General features: G+C 41.5%; 2 protein-coding genes across 19 annotated transcripts in view; both read left to right on the plus strand.

Moving 5' to 3' along the window:
- The window catches only part of ulk1a (unc-51 like autophagy activating kinase 1a), a 16,549-nt gene extending 9,244 nt beyond the window's left edge, over positions 1–7,305 (plus strand). For 3 of the 8 annotated variants that reach the window (XM_086031358.1, XM_086031360.1, XM_086031357.1), the window contains exons 14-28: positions 1–97; positions 820–880; positions 2,217–2,309; positions 2,452–2,568; positions 2,649–2,782; positions 2,869–2,969; positions 3,046–3,146; positions 3,258–3,373; positions 3,517–3,642; positions 5,233–5,384; positions 5,511–5,686; positions 5,774–5,892; positions 6,025–6,182; positions 6,266–6,401; positions 6,510–7,305. The exon at positions 1–97 is cut by the window's left edge and continues 60 nt beyond it. In XM_086031358.1, the coding sequence (XP_085887484.1) occupies positions 1–97; positions 820–880; positions 2,217–2,309; positions 2,452–2,568; positions 2,649–2,782; positions 2,869–2,969; positions 3,046–3,146; positions 3,258–3,373; positions 3,517–3,642; positions 5,233–5,384; positions 5,511–5,686; positions 5,774–5,892; positions 6,025–6,182; positions 6,266–6,401; positions 6,510–6,553 (1,731 nt within the window). In that variant the 3' untranslated portion in view covers positions 6,554–7,305. The remainder of the gene's footprint in view (positions 98–819; positions 881–2,216; positions 2,310–2,451; positions 2,569–2,648; positions 2,783–2,868; positions 2,970–3,045; positions 3,147–3,257; positions 3,374–3,516; positions 3,643–5,232; positions 5,385–5,510; positions 5,687–5,773; positions 5,893–6,024; positions 6,183–6,265; positions 6,402–6,509) is intronic. The other 5 variants (XR_015086887.1, XM_086031362.1, XM_086031363.1 and 2 more) reach the window with 5 other exon arrangements.
- Positions 7,306–7,725: 420 nt separating this feature from the next.
- The window catches only part of ep400 (E1A binding protein p400), a 28,467-nt gene continuing 16,561 nt past the window's right edge, over positions 7,726–19,631 (plus strand). For 8 of the 11 annotated variants that reach the window (XM_086030519.1, XM_086030520.1, XM_086030523.1 and 5 more), the window contains exons 1-21: positions 7,726–7,898; positions 8,702–10,031; positions 10,126–10,233; positions 10,320–10,401; positions 10,648–10,767; positions 12,315–12,721; positions 12,815–13,117; positions 14,981–15,166; positions 15,255–15,395; positions 15,500–15,578; positions 15,669–15,700; positions 15,776–15,833; positions 15,958–16,041; positions 16,840–16,950; positions 17,709–17,899; positions 17,978–18,155; positions 18,236–18,372; positions 18,454–18,623; positions 18,780–18,954; positions 19,075–19,211; positions 19,435–19,621. In XM_086030519.1, the coding sequence (XP_085886645.1) occupies positions 8,736–10,031; positions 10,126–10,233; positions 10,320–10,401; positions 10,648–10,767; positions 12,315–12,721; positions 12,815–13,117; positions 14,981–15,166; positions 15,255–15,395; positions 15,500–15,578; positions 15,669–15,700; positions 15,776–15,833; positions 15,958–16,041; positions 16,840–16,950; positions 17,709–17,899; positions 17,978–18,155; positions 18,236–18,372; positions 18,454–18,623; positions 18,780–18,954; positions 19,075–19,211; positions 19,435–19,621 (4,182 nt within the window). In that variant the 5' untranslated portion in view covers positions 7,726–7,898; positions 8,702–8,735. The remainder of the gene's footprint in view (positions 7,899–8,701; positions 10,032–10,125; positions 10,234–10,319; positions 10,402–10,647; positions 10,768–12,314; positions 12,722–12,814; positions 13,118–14,980; positions 15,167–15,254; positions 15,396–15,499; positions 15,579–15,668; positions 15,701–15,775; positions 15,834–15,957; positions 16,042–16,839; positions 16,951–17,708; positions 17,900–17,977; positions 18,156–18,235; positions 18,373–18,453; positions 18,624–18,779; positions 18,955–19,074; positions 19,212–19,434; positions 19,622–19,631) is intronic. The other 3 variants (XM_086030527.1, XM_086030528.1, XM_086030529.1) reach the window with 1 other exon arrangement.

A 19,631-nucleotide genomic window follows, 5' to 3' on the forward strand; every position in this document is an offset into this window, starting at 1 on the left:
ACTGTTGTCTTCCAGCTGAAAGAAATAACTAGTGAAGAAAGCCGGAACAGTCCATCCTTTCCACAAGACTATGTTATGGTACATCCTGAGTCTCCCAGTAAGAATTGCACTCACGCAGCACCAGAGCTGGGAAATTTACAAAATGTTGACATTCCATCATTCGTCATTGTCAGTTCATCATTTTTTTCAAGTTGAATCATACTGTAATCGTTAGACGGTGAGTCCGCCATGTTAGTTTAACCGCGCTTTCGTCATCGCTTCTGTCAGTAAATTTCACTGGTCCGCCAGTCCATCCCCTCCCACCAATTTTTTAAAATTGAATACCACATCATACATAGTCCAACAGATGAAAAATCCAATTTGATTAAAATGGTAATAGGAGTGCACTATGTCAGTTTATCTACATCATACGGTGCCTGCCCAAAGAGCTTTACACACACATACTCTCAGATACATTTCACATACATGTAAGTACAATGGGAGCATGCTGATGACTGCCTGCTGATTTTTTAACTCCTAAAATGCCCCAAAAAAATTATTTTAAGTTTTTAAAATGGCTCACCTTAACCAGAATCCCGCCTCGCATTGTGGCCAAGGGTAGAATTCAATCCCTCTCGACACTCCACTCCTGTCTATAAATGTGAGTCGTCATTGTTGCCGTCTCCTTCTCCTTCTTAGTTGATTGGCGGATTTCAGATCTTTGCATCTGTCAGTGATGGACTGGTGGACCCACCTCTGCGCAGCACCCCACACATTACACAACAATTCCTTTACAAAAGACAACTTACCACATATCTGTATTGTTTCACTGCATCACAGGTGAGTACACGTGTGAAGAAGACAGTGGATCACCCATTGAAAGTTGCCTGATATACACTGGGTGAGTCTGGAATGTTATATTCAACGGACTGCTGTAGCTAAGTAATAATGCCGCTTTTCCATTAGCCACAAACGGCCCCACACCAACACCGCTATGCCTGGCACCACACCACACGGCCTCTTTTTCTTTTCCATTACAACAGGCGTGCGGCGGGTTGGGGGTGGTATCAAGTGGACTGTGCAATTGTGCGCCGCACTTTTCACACTTGCAGCTCAGTCATATTTCACAAGTGGTGAGTCTCAGCTACTGTTTTTAGGGCGATTCAAAATATGAATTGCGGCTGCATGATGTGTAGGCGTCGCAAAGTACTGCCCATTAAATGCACAGAAGCTTTCATAAAAAAAAAAATTAAAAAAAATTTCGGGTTTAAGAAAGCTAGACAGATGGCCGCTGTCAAGACAAAAATACAGTGTAGACACTAAACAGCCAGTGTTGGGAATAACGTTTAATTATAACGGCCAGAGCTGTGCAGTCCGTCCCGGGGGAAGGACGGTCTGTCCCTCCGTCCCGGACGCACGCCCATTTTTGGGACGGAGGATGGGGGGCGACACGTTTTAAAAAAGGGATGGACTAAGCAAGGGCGGAGGTGGATTTTAGTCCGGGCCACTAGTCGTCCGTCATGCATGTGACGTCGTTGCGAGGCGGCCAAAGTTCATCTCAACCGACTCGGCGAAATGGGCAAAAAAATCAATTAATTGCCTCAGAACACATCAAACGCGCCACGAGTCACCCAACTGCATATACGTACTTGCAATTGGAACACCCCAGCGGGAACGCTGTGCACTGCACACTGCATACATTTGGTCTGTGCGGAGGGAAGAAGAAAAGGAAGAATGAGATGAAGAAAAAAAAAGAAGCATTTGACCGCAGGAAATTTTAAACCTGAATGCCACAGCCGCTTCATTCGCGCACATCGGAGAGGGGAGGGGCTTTGCTTGGTAGTAGACAACAATTGGCAAAACAAAAAAAAAAGGTTTCGACTTTGTGTGTCGTGACTCAAATGGATGTCATTCAAAAGGATGTCATTTCGGCTTATTACTTTCAACTGTCAGGCCGCTTTAGAGATGATTCGAAAAAGCAGTTTCATCTGAACCGCTCGGCCCCGAAAAAGTCTAATTGAATAGCGAACATCCCGGGTCAGCAAGGCAGTCTGTGTGGAGTGGGGCTCAAGGAAAAGTGGCTAAAGTGAGTGTGAAGAGTTAATGGGCCACACAGAAACTTTAATTCATCAATTGAATTAATTTTCATTTTGGGGACATATCGAGTGATGAAGCATGAGGAACAGAAATAATTGACAGCATTGAGGATGGCGCAAATATTTTTTATATTTTCTCAGCAGAAGCCCACTGATGACAGAGAGAGTTCTCGAAGGAATTAGCAGGACACCTCCCTCCTCTCCCTTGCTGCAGTGTCACGCCAAGCCTCCTGGGTAGGCCAGTCTGGGATGGGTTTTGTTAGCCTAAATAGGAAACTGCCTTCTGAAATGTGGGAAAGGGTTATTCATCAGCCACTCAACTTCTTATATTATTGTTTTCTGTATGTGTATTTTTGGTACATTTTCATCCATACAGGAAGCCTGCGCTGTGTGTCCGCAGCCATTCAGAACCTATTCCTGTCCCAACACAGATCCAGAACTACCAGAGAATGGAGCAGAATCTGCAACCTTCAGGCTCACAAGGCTCCACCAGGTATAGAGGCTGTCCTCACTCTTATCTCTCTACAAATCACTCACAGTATCTTGTACATGACTGTTTACCACATCCTCTAGGGTCCTCCTCTGTTGTGATGACTCTAGTGAAAGTTCCTCACCATGCGGAGGATATGGATCTCATGATTCCCGCCCTGGCCCTTACTCCTCCAGTCCAAGAAGAGGAGCCCAGGCACCCCAGTCCTCGCCACGTGGTACGAATCAATCCACAATTTGAGATGTCAAAATTCAACAGAAGCAGTATTCCAGGAATTGTACCTTTTGATGATCTGTAATCTAGTGGGAACTACTCCAAGGACTTCAGAGCAGACTCTGCCAATTAGTACAAGAACTGGATGGCCCATGGAGTCTCCTAACAAGAGGGACAGCCCCAGCTACAAGGTCAGGTTATTATATGTACGTGTGTGTGTGTGTGTGTGTGCGCATGTATATATAAAATGCTTATTTTCGTCTGTAGCAGGACACTTCATGCGGGAAAATGTCAGACCTGTGTAGCCCCAGCCTTGCCCCAGCTTCCCACGTCAGTAAACCCTCCAACAAAAACGGCGAGTTTAAAAGGTCAGAACAAGTTGTTGTTATTGTTTGTAGTACCAGTAGTAAGAAGACAAGAGATTTAATAAATGATCAAATGTTCACGTCACCGCCTTTCTCTGTGTATTGAATGGCCAGATCACGGAACATTGGCAGACTGTCTGACATTTTGCTTAAAGCTGCATTTGGTGCTCAAATTCTTGAACCGAGAAGTAATGAAAGTCTCTGCTATGAAAAGACCATGGATACCGCAGGTAGTGGCCTTAATCTTAATTCAACCAGAAAATGTTTTGTTGCTGTAGTTTAGCCTAGGCACAGACAGCAACAGTACTGTATGGCCCAAGAATTACTTGTTTGATATTACTGTGGCTGTTTTGTCCTTTATTCAAACTTATAGCTCCACCTACTGGCTGCCATACAGGATTTGCTTCATCGGGTAGCCCACCAACTGCAGTCTTCTCCTTGGGTTCTCCAGCTTTTAGAAACACTCCTCCTGATACTCTGTTCCCAAGGATGCTGACTGGTATTGTTGAGCAGTGTTAATTTTGACAAGATATTTTAATTTAGTTCTACTTGTAGTTTTTTTACGAATATTCATTAAAGTTTTAGTCATAAATTAGTCATCTGATTGTATTTTAGTTTTAATCCAATTTTTGTAGATGAAAATAAAGAGCAATTTTAATCGATTAAATTAATAATTTAGTCGATGTTTTACTTCAGTATACATTACAACTTTTATACAGAAAGTATAACACACCTATCTGTAACTGTAGTTTAACACGCAAGACACACATTTAACACAACTGCGTCATTATTAAACTTTGACAATATTGTGCCATTTTAAAACTTAAAAACGTGTTTTTGACCAAATTTTAAAAAAAAAAAGTCTGTGAAGCTAGCATTGTCAAATGATCCAGTGCCGGTGGGGTAAAACTGCTGTAATTTACCACAGTGTAATATGCATGCAATTATTTTTTTTCTGGGTCCTAAAAGGAGACTCATTTAGTTGGGGAATTTGGTCAAAGTTTGTAGACGGAAACGCAAATGGAAGCCCGTTTAAAGTGAAAATCACGGCTCAGATTCAGAAAACAGGTGAGCCGTGATTGTTCATTGTGAGCAGTTGTGATGTCATTTTCAGTCGACAGAGGACAAAATGGCCGCCCCCAGAGATGGCTAAAAACGAGTGCATTTTGCTGCTTAACTTATATTCCACAAACGCAAAATTAATCAGAATGCCGTGGTTCGACTAGTGGATCTGCTGGGCACATATTCTTGAAAAAAAATATGTTTGGGTTGACTTCCGCTTTAATTAAGAAACAAATGGTTAATGTTGGAGTAATCACAATAAAATAGCCGCCCACACATCTTTTAGCAAGGCGGGAATTCTACCTACATACAAATATTCACTCAGTGACAGATGCCAGAAGGAGCTGCGTCCACTCCAAAGAAATGCTGCCTTCAGCAAATAGAAAACGCTTGCTGTTTGTGAGTGAGATGTTGGATTCAGATCCTTCAGAGACAATCAAAGAATTATGATAATCACCAAAACAAATTTGGTCCGAATTAATCTTTTAAAGAAGCCACTTTACATGGAAACATTTCTTTTCATTCCGAATGAAGTCATTACAACTGAATATCTCTGGTCAATAGTTTACAGTGCGTGACATGATCTATTCCGTTCTGACGTTTACATGCGACACTACATTGATCAGAGCCGTTTTATAGCCCTACGACACGGCAAGATCAACGTAAACGTAATTTTTTTCAAGATGGAGTTCATGTCTCTATTTAGCATAGTAGTTGTAATGGTTCTCACACTTTTATTAAAGCAACAGCTTGATTTAAAAACAAGTTACGAGTAGTTTAAAACAAGTTCTCCCATTGCAGACAAGCTCGTTCCAATTAAGTTTGTAACTTGAGGTTCCACTGTTTATATGATATTATATTTGGAATTATTTTGTATGCTCTGTAATGACAGAGTCACCATTAAGAGTCACTCTTGACTACTATACATTGGTCTAAGTACTGTAAAGTGACCCGGTAACAACAATTTTATTGCAACTAACAAGTTGCTTATCTCTGGCTGTTTCATCTGTGTATTTTTTTAACGCAGGCTCGCCCAACTCTATTGGCACCGCTTGGTTACTCAGTCCCCTTCGTTATCAAAAAAGCTGTAAAAGCAGTGAGTCTGAAGCTATGGATGTTACTCCACACTGCGGTTTGGTCTTTCATCCTCCTGAGCTACCCGAAGATACGCTAATGGAGGTACACATACCTTTTGCAAATATCGAGTGAAAGAGAATGCTGCAAGCTGTTATGTCACTGAGGTAGCTGAACATGTAACTGAGCTTTCTATCGTCACAATGTTTTATGCATTTGATTCTTCCACAGCAGGTCCATACAGATGCCTTGAGTGATCTCCAGTTCATATTAGCTTTTGTGCACTGTATCATGGAATTGGCTTCTTCGAAGGACCCAGTGCTGCAACCCATCAGCAGCAATGACTTTTCCTTTGTAGAACACAGTCTGTTGACAGACCAAATCAGCCTCTTAAGTCGAGACTGGAGGTCAGAATATTCATTTTACAATTTTCTTACAACTGTTCTCCTGACAGGTTACTGAGAATGCTTTGTGGTGTTATGTTCTCCTTGCAGCTATGCAGAACAGTTACTGTTGTATATGAAAGCAGCAGAGTCTCTGTCTGTAGCTCTGCACAGTGCCAAAGAAAATATCCAGCAAGGTCGACTACTTCCGTCATCTACAGTCAAACAAGGTGAGACTGCCTTTGGTGTTGTGACCTTCATTAATCTGTGTCAATTGTTCTACATATTATAGTGATGTGAGTCATTGGATCGGCCTGAAATAATAATGGTAACTTGTAGTAACTTGTGTCTCCTGTATGAAGTGATCAAGAAGCTGAATGAATTGTACAAGAGCTGTGTTACATGCTGTCGCGCCCTGAGCGATCGACTGCAAAAATTTTTAATGGACAAGCAGAAGCTTATGGATCACTTCAATGGACTCACAGCAGAGAAGCTCATCTATTGCCACACTGTGCACATGGTGAGTTCCCCTCATTTCCAAATGATGTGCTGCTCATGTTAAATCACTGTCTCAGCCTTGTTGTGTTTTCAAATTGCTTTCAGGTACAGTCTGCAGCTTTAGATGAGATGTTCCACTGTGGTACAGAAATAATCCAGCGCTACCATAAAGCTTTTCTGCTATTGGAGGGTTTGTCCCGATTCGTCACAGAGAAAAAGGACATTGACAATATTGAAAGATGTATGTGCGAACAAGATTATATGTTGTCTTCAATGCAATGTTCCTTTCCCAGCAAGCCATTAATGCTGGGCCTTTATTAGTATAATTGAGTTATCTCTATTTTCCCAGGCAAGAAGTGCATCGAGCGACGCCTCTCTGCTCTGCAAACTTAGCAGTGTTCAAGTGCTGTAGTACTGCCTTCACAGAAACTGTGTTGTCATTCCTCATTCACCTCATTGCAATGTAGAGGATAGATACTACTGTTGATATACACAAGCACTTTTATCTTTCTCAAGGCATCGACCACTGGAGTGCCTGCTCCGAGCACTGCATCTGAAATCTTGACATTTGCACAGAAGACTGGACTTCCTTGGGTCTGATCTTGAAGTGAGACTTTGTAACGATGTTTTGTTTGTTTGATGTTCGATGAGACCGATGTTTTGCTCAATATTTGTTACGTACCTTTTTGTTTTTGTGTGTTTTGCACATAGAATTGTCCAATCGTAGGTTGTACTTGAAACAAAGGCTTACGTACCTTTTTGTGTTTGTGTGTTTTGCACATAGAATTGTCCAATCGTAGGTTGTACTTGAAACAAAGGCTCTCATTTTTTGGGTGTTTACTGAAAAGTTCACTGACAAACAAGAGTCAAAAAATGCTGAATGAAATGACCAACTATATTGGTTGTGCCTTCTTCAAGTTGGATTCACACCTGATATGTCTGATAATATTTTGAACAATTTTAGTTGCATATATGAATGACACATTTTATGAAAGTGATATTTATTATGTTAGGTTTGCTGCATGGCACATGTTTTTTGTATGTGTACTTTTTCATGAAAGTTTGAAAAGCACAACTAATTTGTAAATGAACTAATGTATGGTTCTTGTGTAAAACGTGTGAAGAATAAAATAAGATGTATTTGAGTTCTTTGTGGTTTCTACAGTTTTTATTGGTGTGTCAGTATTGCAAAAGCAAGTGCTTTTGTAAGAACTCAAAATCTATAATGATTTATAGAGGGGAAAAAACGAAACAAAATATTCACAATCTTCAGATTCGCACACGACTGCTTAACATTACATACGATGCGATCGTATCAAAATATTAATGACACAACCTGGCTGGTGTTTTCTTAATTTCCAAAAGGGTAAATAAAATACAATACTGAATAACATGCGAACATGATGGCAAACACAATATTGCTTTTCCTAGTTTATTTCTCAATTTATAAGTATTATTATTGTTATTATTACTATTATTAACCTTAAATATGTTTTACGGAACAGCAACAATCGCTACTGTTATGCTCGTCCTCAACTTCCTGCACAACAGGACTACAACCGGGTTAAGCCAAAGGTCGCTGTGGTCGCCATGTTGCTCAATGAAATTAGCTTCGAACATTGAATATCCGTTAGCAGTATTGTAACGATCATGTTTGTCGTATAACATTTGCTACTACATTTATGTTGGTATAAAATGACGTAGCTAACATTGAACGACGAAAGAAGAGCCGTACCATGTGAGTAATACAGTATACACGCTTTAATATATTATTCGTAAATGTTGGCCTTTTAGCAATAACAAGCTAACACTGTTAGCGTTTACTAGCACGCGTACCGTAACGGGGGTTATTGTATAGGCTGAAATAGTATAAATAGTCTTGAAGCAGGTCTGTCCACAATGTATGTGTGCTATGATTAAATTCTTACTATCAGAGTTGGCAAACATGCGGGTCTATTAAACAGAGAACTCTTTCATGCACTGCACACCGGGTTGCTAGAGCTAACGTTACGCCCCTGAGCGATATCGTTATTTTGACACAAGAGCTACCGAAACACCCGAACAGTGAAATGGTTGTATAGTGAAGTCATTATTGTGTCCAGTCTATAGAGTCAGATGATACAAATTTAAATGCATTGTTGGCTGTTGCAATTTAAAAAATAAACAAACAAAAAAAACATTATTCCATACATCTATGCATGTTTATTGTTATTAATACAAATTCCGGAACCTAGTGCGTTTATTGAGGCCAACATGTTTATTTATTTATTTTTTTACATATTTGTAAAACTACATTTCACGTTACATCTACTTTCAATGTGGTTATTAAATAATACTGTACATTGGATTAATTCTGTTGATGACATACAGCACAGTATTCTAGTAACAATAAAGCGTTTAAGGATGTACAATATTGAGCACATAATTCATTTTTAAAAGCTAAATTGTTATAGATATCTGATATTTAGAGTTATACATTTAAAAGCCACACAATGTATATTCATGAGTAAACTTTGGATGTTTTTCCCCCCCTCTTCACAGATTATTGAGCCAGCTAGTGAAAGTGTGTCACGCAATGCACCATGGAAGTGGGTCGCAGAACATTCAACGACAACTCCAGAGATCCAAGTCTGTTAGTGGCTCAGAAGTTGGGGATCAGCAGCAGCAAGCGACCATGGCAGCTTCACAGCAACAAACTACAGCAACACACCCTCAGTCACCCGTGACCACATTTTCTTCTGCTGCCAGCCCATCAGCTCCCCAATCTCCCAACTATCAGATAATCATGAGTCGCAGCCCCGTCACTGGTCAGAACATGAACATCACTTTACAAAATGTGGGACAAATGGTGACTGGCAACCAGCAGATCACCCTAACCCCGCTTCCCCTGCAAAACCCAGCATCCCCCGGCTTCCAGCATACAACACCACAGTGGAGGTTTGAGCATGCGCCATCTTCCTACATCCAGGTCACGTCTCCTTTGCCCCAACCCATGCAGCCACAAAGTCCCACCCAGCATAGCCCAGTCTCACTGCAAGGCGTCACAAGGCCTGGAGCCCCCGCAGCTACTCTTGGTGTGTGCGGACAGAGTCCGACAAGGTTTGTTGAGGCGGGTATGTTAGTGCGGCAAATCAGTTTAGGCAGTCCATCGGGAAGTGGTCATTTTGTATATCAGGATAGCACAGGGTTGGCCCAGATTGCACCTGGGACACCTGGACAAATTCAACTGTCTTCTACAGGAGCACCAGGTTCTGTTAGGGAACGCCGTCTTTCTCAGCCTCACTCACAGACTGGAGGCACCATTCACCATCTTGGACCTCAAAGTCCCGTGGCTACCAGTACTGCTCTCTCCACTTTGGGCAGCCCTGGACACATTACCACTTCTAACCTACCTCCACAGATCAGCAGCATCATACAAGGACAGCTCGCACAGGGTGTAGTTGCGGCCGTTGGATCCACATCCACGGCATCTTTTAGCATACCTTCCACCATCCCTCCCTCCAGCCCCTCCCTTACCAACCCACCCCAAGTAAATAACAATCCTCTTGCAGTCACCAACACTGCAGTCGGCACTGTTAAAAAACAGATTCCCAAGAAGTTAGAAGAGATTGCTCCTTCTACTCCAGAGATTGCCCAGCTACGCAAACAGTGCTTGGAGCACCATGCCAAGAAGATGGAAAGTTTAAAGGAGGTGTTCAAAGAATACCTCATAGAGCTGTTCTTTCTTCAGCATCTTCAAGGAAATATGATGGACTATTTGGCCTTCAAAAAGAAGCCTTGTGTTCCCTTGTTTACTTACTTAAGACAGAACGACTTAGACCTGGAAGAGGAGGAGGAAGAGGAGGAACAGTCGAAGGTTATCAATGATGAGGTATTGCGTTGGCCGGTATTTAGTGCATTTTCAAATAAACTATAACCTCTTCCTTCTTTCAATAGAGCTACTTTAAAACTTTTGCGTCTCTCAGGTGAAAGTTGTCACTGGAAAAGATGGTCAAGCAGTGACGCCTGTTGCCATAGCAACACAGCTTCCTCCCAATGTTTCTGCAGCTTTCTCTGCCCAGCAGCAATTTCAGGTAATAGATGAAATCCTTGTGTGAAACACTGTCTGCAGTGGAATATCCATAACGAGGCCATCTCCCTTGAATTTCTTGTGTCACAGGGACTCCAAGGGCCAGCTGGCACACTTGCCAACCCCGCGGACATGGATGCCTTCAAGAGGCAACAGGCTATGGTGCAAGCAGGTAGGGCGAGGATCGAAAACTCCTGTCTGTTGCTTTTTTTCTCCGTTTGCTTTGTTTTTTGTTCTTTTTCTTTTTTCCCTTTAATTGCTTCTGCTTTTAGATATTTGGCATCGTCTACTAGCGCTCTATGTTGAAGTATTTTCTTCAAGGAAGGAGAAGGTGGCCTGTGAGGTCTTCCGAAGGTTATTGCCCTGTGCAGAGTACTTTTTTCCCCGTTATGAGGGTATTGTGTGTTTTAAATCCCAGATCAGGCTAAAAGATCCCGGATTGACGTTGGTCGCCATGGGTTGATTTTCCAGCATCCTGGTGTAGCTCCTTTAGGATCGCCTGGCGTGCCACTCCAACAGCTTATGCCAACTGTGCAAGGTAGGAGTGCTACAACGAGGCCCTCCTTTCTTCTTATGCTGCTGGATGCTTCCCTTTCTTCACATGAAGAAGATTTAAGTATCTCAGCCCAAAAATTCCCTTTGAGAAATAAACTCCAGCCAGCATCAATCAGCTGATCTTCAGATGCTGGATTTCTCAGAAGTCCTTCCTCAGGAAATTCAGGCTTAGTTCTACCAACACCGTCTCTCTGTCAGGATGAAATGGGAAGAAGATTTTCCAACTGTGAAGAATAGTCGTCACACACTGGGAAGATGCCTTGTCGTATCATTTTCCTTTTGTCGTGTTTTTGGCCATCCTTCGTTATCCATTTCTTTGTTTCTTTGTATTTGTCTTATCTTTTTGACTGACTGTCATGTGATGATGGCTTTTATTTTACTTCGATTTGTTTTTTTTTTTTTTTGTGCTACAGTTGGGTCAAAGAAAGTGGGAACCCAGTGGGAATGAGCACACTTTCTTGTGGGTTTTCCCATTAAATGACTGTATTGGTTGTCACACTGTCTTTTGGTTCCCCATTGCCATTTCTTGTGCAAGTCTTTCACTCTCCGGTTGTCCATGCATCATCAACAAGGTTTCTGAGTCATCATTCCGATACCTCTTTAAGTGTCTTTATGTATCTCATGGTCACATTGAGTTGATTTCCCTTCATGTTATTTCATGGCATTTTGTTCTGACTTGGCTTCTTTCCCTCAATCTAAGTAGGAGGGGAATCATATGGAGGACTTGTGTTCACCGCACAGGTTTTTGCGATTGTGATGGTGTGGGTGTGTCAGGGCCAGGTGTTGGTGGTGTGACGTGCAGGGAGGTAAGGCAGGCGCTGCTTTAGATTGCACAGCTCCGCTCAGGCCTGCTGTCTGCAAAACCCAATGTTTGTCCTTTCGCTCACCTCTGTGATTTGCTGCTCTGAGGTATTTCGATGCCTTGACTACTGCTCGAATGACGTAGCTTTCATGCATGTATGTGAAACATGCCGTTTTTGTGTTTCTGCTATGTATTTTTTATTTTCCCTTTTCCTTTCGCTGTCTTTTTGTTGGTGTTTTTTCCCCATTTTCCTTTTTTTAAACATCTTTACTCTTTCAAAACCTCTCAATGCATCTATAGTTTTTGACATTTTAACCACATTCAACATGAAATGCAATGTTTTGATTTTGCATTAATCTATAGAATGTTTTGTTTGAGAGACATGTAGATGACTACATTAATTCCATTTCTTCTGTAATCATTCTGCCGTATTAGTTTATGTTATGATCATCAGGAAGTAGTATACTTCTGTTCAATCAAGTTCATCTATTTCATTTGGCGCTGTTCTCAGGAGCTCCAATTAAAACCATTCATGTAGTATTTAATTTACCATTAGCTTCTATTATTCAGGGAAAGCTACCAAACACCTGTATTCAATTAAAAACCTTACTATTTTAGCCAGACCACATTTACAGGCCACTGTATGTACTATAAATACAAGCATCAAGCATTGTTTCTTTTTACATCACCCCCTTGTTTGTCCTATAATTTGTTTTTTATATGTCTAGGCGGGATGCCGCCTACACCTCAAATGGTCCAGATTGCAGGACAGAAGCAGAACCAACAACAGTACGACCCATCCAAAGGACCTCCAGTGCAGAATGCAGCTAGCCTACATACGCCACCCCCTCAGCTGCCAGGCAGGTTGCCACAAGGGGCCCTCCCAATGACTGGCCTGCCAGTGACACTGTCCCAGCAGGCTCAGATTGTGGAGAGTACAGTCCAACCTGGGGGTCAGCTCCAAACGCAGGTGAAAGTGCAGGCAGGTGGCCCAATTATGGCATCAGTAAATCCCCACACACAACTCCAGGCCCAGCTCCAACAGCAGATGCAATCAGGTCTTCATATCCAGTTGCCTCCCCAGCAGCAGCAGCAGCAGCAGCAAAACCAGGCAATACTGCAGTCAGGGCAAGCGGTCAGTCTGCTTGGAGAGATATGCATACACCTTTGCATGTATATTGACATTTGAATTGTAATACAATCTTAAGATTTGTTTCCTTCCGCGTAGACGGTGACTCTTGGTCGTCCTGGTGCAGAGTCAGCTCAACCCATTCAAAGGATTATGTCCAACTCAATATCGCTCACCTCCATGTCATCTACTCCTATCCCTACTTCTAACTGTGCTCCGACCCCTCAACCAACAAGTCCTCTGCGCCCACTTGCTACCAATACAAACCCAAGCACCCAATCCAAACTGACAGGAACCAATGGTATCTCTGGAATCAAAATGAGTGGTTTTGGTCAAAGTGGGACCATGCAGTCGACTTCGCAGGAGTCTTCCCAAGATAAACAAGTTGAGCAAGCTAAACTGGTAAGTTTCAGCATAACCAATCTGTAAGCACGTGTTTAGTTTTCCTGGTTGCAAGTGATTGGTCCTTTCATTTTTGATGATTATTTAGATTAGATTATAATAACCTTTATTAGTCCCTCAATGAGGAAAATTGCATCGTTTCAGCGTCAATAATGGTTGCAGGCGACCATGGTTACAGGAAACAAAAAAGAAATAGCAAGCAAGGAGGAGACGAAAAAGAAGTCTTTCACTTTCTGTGTCATTGCAGCTACTTTACCTTTTATTTCTCATTAATGTACACTCAGCACACCATCTTGACAGGAAAAAACATAAATGTAGAACTCTTTGCACATTTATGAAAAAAGAAAAACTGAAATATCATGTGGTCATAAGTATTCAGACCCTTTGCAGCAACCTTTATATTTAACTCACATGCTGGCCATTTCTTCTGATCCTCCTTGAGATGGTTCTGTTCCTTGATTGGAGTCCGGCTGTGTTTTAATTAAATTGAAAAACTGATTGGACTTGATGAGGAAAAGGCACACACCTGTCTCTATAAGACCTTACAGCTCACAGTGAATGTTAGATTCAGACCCTGTGCTCAGTATTTGGTAGCTGCACCCTTTTGAGCTAGTACAGCCATGAGTGGGACTGATGGAAGAAGTTTTTCACACCTGGATTTGGGGATCCTCTGCCATTCTTCCTCGCAGATCCTCTCCAGTTCTGTCAGGATGGATGGTGAACGTTTGTGGACAGCAATTTTCAGGTCTCTCCATAGATGAATCAATCAATCGGGTTGAGGTCAGGGCTCTGGCTGGGCCAGTCAAGAACGGTCACAGAGTTGTTCTGAAGCCACTCCTTTGTTATTTTAGCTGTGTGCTTCGGGTCATTGTGCTGTTCAAAGGTGAAACTTTGGCCCAGTCTGAGGTCATGAGCACTCTGGAAGTGGTTTTCCTCCAGGATACCTCTGTACTTGGCCGCATTCATGTTTCCTTCAATTGCAACCGGTCGTCCTGTCCCTGCAGCTGAAAAACACCCCCACAACATGGTGCTCCCACCACCATGTTTCACTGTAGGGATTGTATTGGGCAGGTGATGAGCAGTGCCTGGGTTGCTCCACATTTACCGCTTAAAATGAACACCAAAAAGTTCAATCTTGGTCTCATCAGACCAGAGAATCTTATTTCTCAAAGCCTGGGAGTCCTTTATGTGTTTTTGGCAAACTCTATGCGGACTTTCATGTGTCTTGCACTGAGGAGAGGCCTCCATCGGGCCACTCTGCCATAAAGCCCCAACTGGTGGAGGGCTGCAGTGATATTTGACTTTGTGGAACTTTCTCCCATCTCCCTACTGCATCTCTGGAGCTCAGCCACAGTGATCTTTGTATGGGTTCTTCTTTACCTCTCTCACTAATGCTCCCTCCCACTATTGCTCAGGACGGCCAGGTCGAGAAAGAAAATAGCTCGCCTGTTTTCTGAAGCTGAGCCATGATTGGTCGTTATCTGAGCCCTGAGCAACTCCGATTTCATCTTCAGTCGAAAGAAGTGACAAAATGGCTGCCCCCTGAGCTAGCTAAAAACGGGTGGATTTCTCATATTCCACAAATGCAATATTAATCAGAATGCCATGTTTTAAACTATTTGGCCCGCATGGAACATATTCTGGAAAAAATATTTTTGTTATAAGTTATGTTTGTTAAATAGTTTTGGTTGACGTCCTATTTAATTTTGGAACGTGCCGATTAATTAATTTCTTTCATATCTGACTTAACCAAGTGATAGTGTTCTTTCGAAGTTCTTTGTGAATGCAGTACAGTACTGTGTATGAGCTGAATCACCATGACAATAAAAGGTTGCTTTATTTTTTCTCATGCCATATCCTTAGGAGAATCAAGTGCATCAACGCATCTCTGAGCTTAGAAAGGACGGCCAGTGGTCAGCCAGTAGGCTCCCCAAAGTTGTGGAGGCCTCTCGTCCAAAGTCCCACTGGGACTACCTACTGGAGGAGATGCAGTGGATGGCAGCCGACTTTGTGCAGGAGAGGAGATGGAAAGAGGCTGCGGCAAAGAAGGTACAGTGAATGGAATTAGCAAAATCATACACTCTAGTCTCCAGAATTTGATATATGAAGGCAAAATGTTTTTCCGACTCCGTTTCAGCTGGCACGCACATGTGCACGTTACCATCAAGAGCAGAGGAAAAGTGAAGAGAGGTCAAAGAAAGAAAGAGAACTTCATCTTCGCCATATTGCCAGCACAATTGCCAGAGAGGTGGAATTCTTTTGGTCTAACATTGAGCAGGTATGCTTCCTGAAATTGTCATGATCATTATTATATGGCAATTGAATCATTACCCATTTATTATGAGATCCAATTCAAAAAAATTAAATGTCATTTTTTGTCAGGTTGTGGAAATTAAACTTCACTTTGAAATTAATGAAAAGAGGATTAGAGCGCTTAACTTACAGAAAGCATCATTCAAAGGTATGGCTGATTCTTTTCATTTTTTTATTTTTATATGATTAAAAAAAAGCATAATAAACATTGTACAACTTTAAACTCTTATTGTACCAGGTCATTCTGTTGGTGAGACAGCAGATAAAGAGGTATGTTCTCTGCTTGAACACAAATATGGAAGTATAAAATCACATTTTACATCTTGTCTATATTTTCTCTTTTAGGAGCTTCACACTACATATAGAAAAAGAAAATCAAATTCACCTTTAAGTGTTGAAGCTGGTATGTTTTTAATCATAAATCAAGTTGTTGTTGATGTTTTCCCATTTAAAACATGTTTTAAGTTACAATGTGCTGTGAAGTGCAAAATTCTTAAGTGAGTGGACTTTTTTTGTGTGTGTTCTAGATGAAGAGAGCACAATAGAGGAACAAGAGGATATGGAGGAAGAAGCTGATTACAAAGCAGAGTTGGTTGAGCTTGCCAAAGACGGTATTACTTTCTATGACTCTCTGTCGAGAATATAACCCAAACATTAGAACTTACAGTGTAATTGTAATTTCACTCCGCGTGTCATATATTTCAGGTATCTTTATTTGATTGAAGTTATCCCTCAGTATGGCTCCCAAAAAAGTGAAGGAAAGTGCAAGTGTTTGTGCAATTATGAACCCCCGGAAAGTGTTGTGGTCGCAAGCCGTTTTGTTTATACCGTTTCTTCTAAAGCACTCTAAACACTCTGCTTTGCAGTACAGGTGAATTAAGTTCTGTTCCTATGACCGCGGAAGCGCAGTATGTTGTTCAGTAACTGCTGATGCACACAATCCAAAGTTGCAGGACTATGAAGCTAGTGTGTTGTTTTTTAAATTGTAATCGCCGCCAAAGAAGAACGTCCCTTTCCGCGGAGGGGCCTGCACTGTACGCGAGAGAGCTTGCTCCAAATCACCCTCAGCCGCTTCTCCTAAAGGCACATCAATACACTACAGTATTACAGTGTGTGTGTGTGTTTCTACGTTCCTGTGTGACTTTAGGCACAATTACACAAGATGAAACCCAATTTCTTCACCTTATATTTTGTTAGGTTTTATATATACCGGTATATATTTTTTACAGTACAGTACTATTATTCTTTATCAAGCAACACTACCCAAAAAAAAAGGTTAGGTGGCTGGGGTTGATTTGAGTTAAGAGCATGATCGCGAAATGAATTAAACCTTGTGAGTCAAAGTGCCAATGTATATCAAATTCTATATTTCTTACTTGTATGCTTTTTTTTTTGTCATTTGCTCTTAGCTGAGTTGCCTCTGGATGCGTTGAGGAAGCAATATGCTGGTGCCTACGCTGATGGCTTTGAGTGGCCTCAGCCAAGTCCTCAAAGTAATCAGGATGATGAAGAGACTGAAGGTACAAGTGTGCTCTGAAAATGTTTGTTTTGTTTGTTTTTGTACGGCCAGTACATTTTACACATGTGACCAAAATTGTAAATTGTTAAGGAAATCACAGTGGTCATTGAAATAACTAAAACAGATGTGACTGGAATGTGCCACAATTTATAATGACAAGGCACAAATCCTATGGCAGAGTATTTTTTGGACAGATGAGGGAAAAAAATTATGCAGGCATGTTTCTTTTGGTTTTGTTTTTTTTGGGGGGTGGGTGGCTGTATAATTCTGTTCTAGGGCTGTGCAATAAATCGAAATTCAATTACAATTAGAATTATTACACTCCACGAATAGAAAATTGGCATAAAAAAATGATTATCAATATGCATTTATATCCACAAGGGAATCATACTTTAATTTATATATTTGCACCTTTTTATTTTATAACTTATTTCATCAATTTTGTTTAGTCCAAAAGGAACTTACATAATTAGTGTTTCAAAGAAATGTATTTGTCTTTATATTTTGTACAGTTTAACATTTTCATGTTTTGTATCAAACAAATAATGATCGTTTGAGTAATCGTGATTTCAATTATTACCAAAATAATCGTGATTAATATTTTTTTCATAATTGAGCAGCTCAATTCTGTTCTGTGTACAGTTTAAAGGTATTTCATCCACCATTGTGGGTTACTCTTTCCTTAAACGAGGGCACCAGAAATGTTATGCAGGTGTATTTGTCCTTCCCCTCTAAATCAGATTGCTCTGTAATTTTCAGCAATAACGTGTCCTGCGAGCAGTCCACCTGAGGCAGTGCTCATAGACTCTCTGCTTACTGTGGACCAGTTTCGTAGTCCCGACAAGACCTCTTCTTGCAATTCTGAGGGGAAACCTGCCAGAGACATATCTGAAGTGGCTGCCGCAACAGAGCTCCTTCTTCCGAAGGGTACCTTCAAGACCACTTCCTCGGTAAGACCCCTAGCCATGTGAAGGAATCAGTTCACTCATTTTTGGCGGTTGTTGTTGTAATTTGTTTTATCTTACTAGACTCATAGTCCTGCACCATTTTTACTACATGGCTCGCTGCGAGAATATCAGCAAATTGGTGTTGACTGGCTGGTAAACCTATACAAGAAGCACCTCAATGGTATCCTGGCTGATGAGACAGGCCTTGGCAAAACTGTGCAAACCGTTGCTTATATGGCTCACTTAGCTGGCCAAGAGGGTATGCTTCTATTGGTATTATTTACATGGTTTCAGGACATGAATGTATAATGTAATAAATGTCATTCGTTTTTCCAACAGGCGTTTGGGGACCCCACCTCATTGTGGTTAGGACATGTAAATTGCTCAACTGGGAAGTTGAGTTCAAGCGCTGGTGTCCTGGCCTTAAAATCCTCTTGTATTTGGGAACCGAGAGGGAGCGTAAATGCCAGAGAACGGTTGGTATTTTTGTGCTCATGAAAGCTATAGCATCACTTGATAAAGAAATGTTGTATCATCTGTTCTGATCTGATCTCCAGCGGTGGCGGGAAGCAAACAGCTTCCATGTATGTGTAACGTCATACAAGCTGATGATGAAGGACCGCAGCCATTTTCTGAGGCAAAAGTGGAGACACCTGGTTCTGGATGAGGTGCAACTCATCAAAAATATGACTGAAAAACATTGGGAAACCATATTTGCTCTTCGAAGGTGAACTTAGTGATCAACATTATTTTTCTGATTAATACCATTTGGGGGTTTTGATATTCTTTCACAATCACTTGAATCTATTAACTGATTTCATAAGGCACAGTGATGTTAATACTTAAAAAAATATATATATATATTTTTGTATGAATTTTACAGTGAGCAGCGGATCCTCCTCATCAACACTCCACTACAGAATACTCTAAAGGAGCTATGGACTATGATCCACTTCCTCATGCCAGGAATCACCAGGCCCTACTCTGAATTCCCTGTTAAGGCAGGCACTGACCAGAATCAGGACTACTGTCACAAACTTGTCATTCGCCTGCACAGGGTTGGTATACTAATATTAACAATAACTACAGGCAGCTAAACAATTATACATACTGTGTTGGATTTATTGAGTAAACCTGTAAATGTGCCTAACATAAAATCCAATTCATCTTACCGCCAGATGATTCAGCCTTTCATTCTGAGGCGCTCCAAAAGGGAAGTGGAAAAGCAGTTGCCGAAAAAGTATGAGCACATCCTAAAGTGCCGCCTCTCCAGCAGACAGAAAAGCCTGTATGAGGATATCCTTACTCAACCTGGGTGAGATTTTCTCCTGTTGAACCTCAAGAAAGTACAGAATACAATTCACGCAACACATTTCATGTGGTTTTTAAGAATATTTTCAGCACGGCAATAACAGAAAACATTGGGGGGGAAACAACATTAATTCGGAACAACATTGATGGCCTACAGTGTACACCATTTATTCCCTTCATCTTCACCTATGTAAATGAACATGACCATTGTTTGATTGTGTTTTTAGATCCCAGGAGGCCCTGAAGACTGGTCATTTTGTCAGTGTGCTTCAGGTTTTGATGCAGTTGCAGCGTGTGTGTAACCACCCTGATTTGGTTCTACCTCGAGAGACAAGCAGCTCCTACTTCTGCGCTCCTCTGCCATATAATAGCCCATCACTCATATTGGAAGCAATACAGAAGGACTCCAGCAAAGTATACAACT

This window comes from Filicampus tigris, chromosome 5 (assembly GCF_054856515.1).
Source record: "Filicampus tigris isolate MCC_2025a chromosome 5, RoL_Ftig_1.0, whole genome shotgun sequence".
NCBI classification, from domain to species: domain Eukaryota; kingdom Metazoa; phylum Chordata; class Actinopteri; order Syngnathiformes; family Syngnathidae; genus Filicampus; species Filicampus tigris.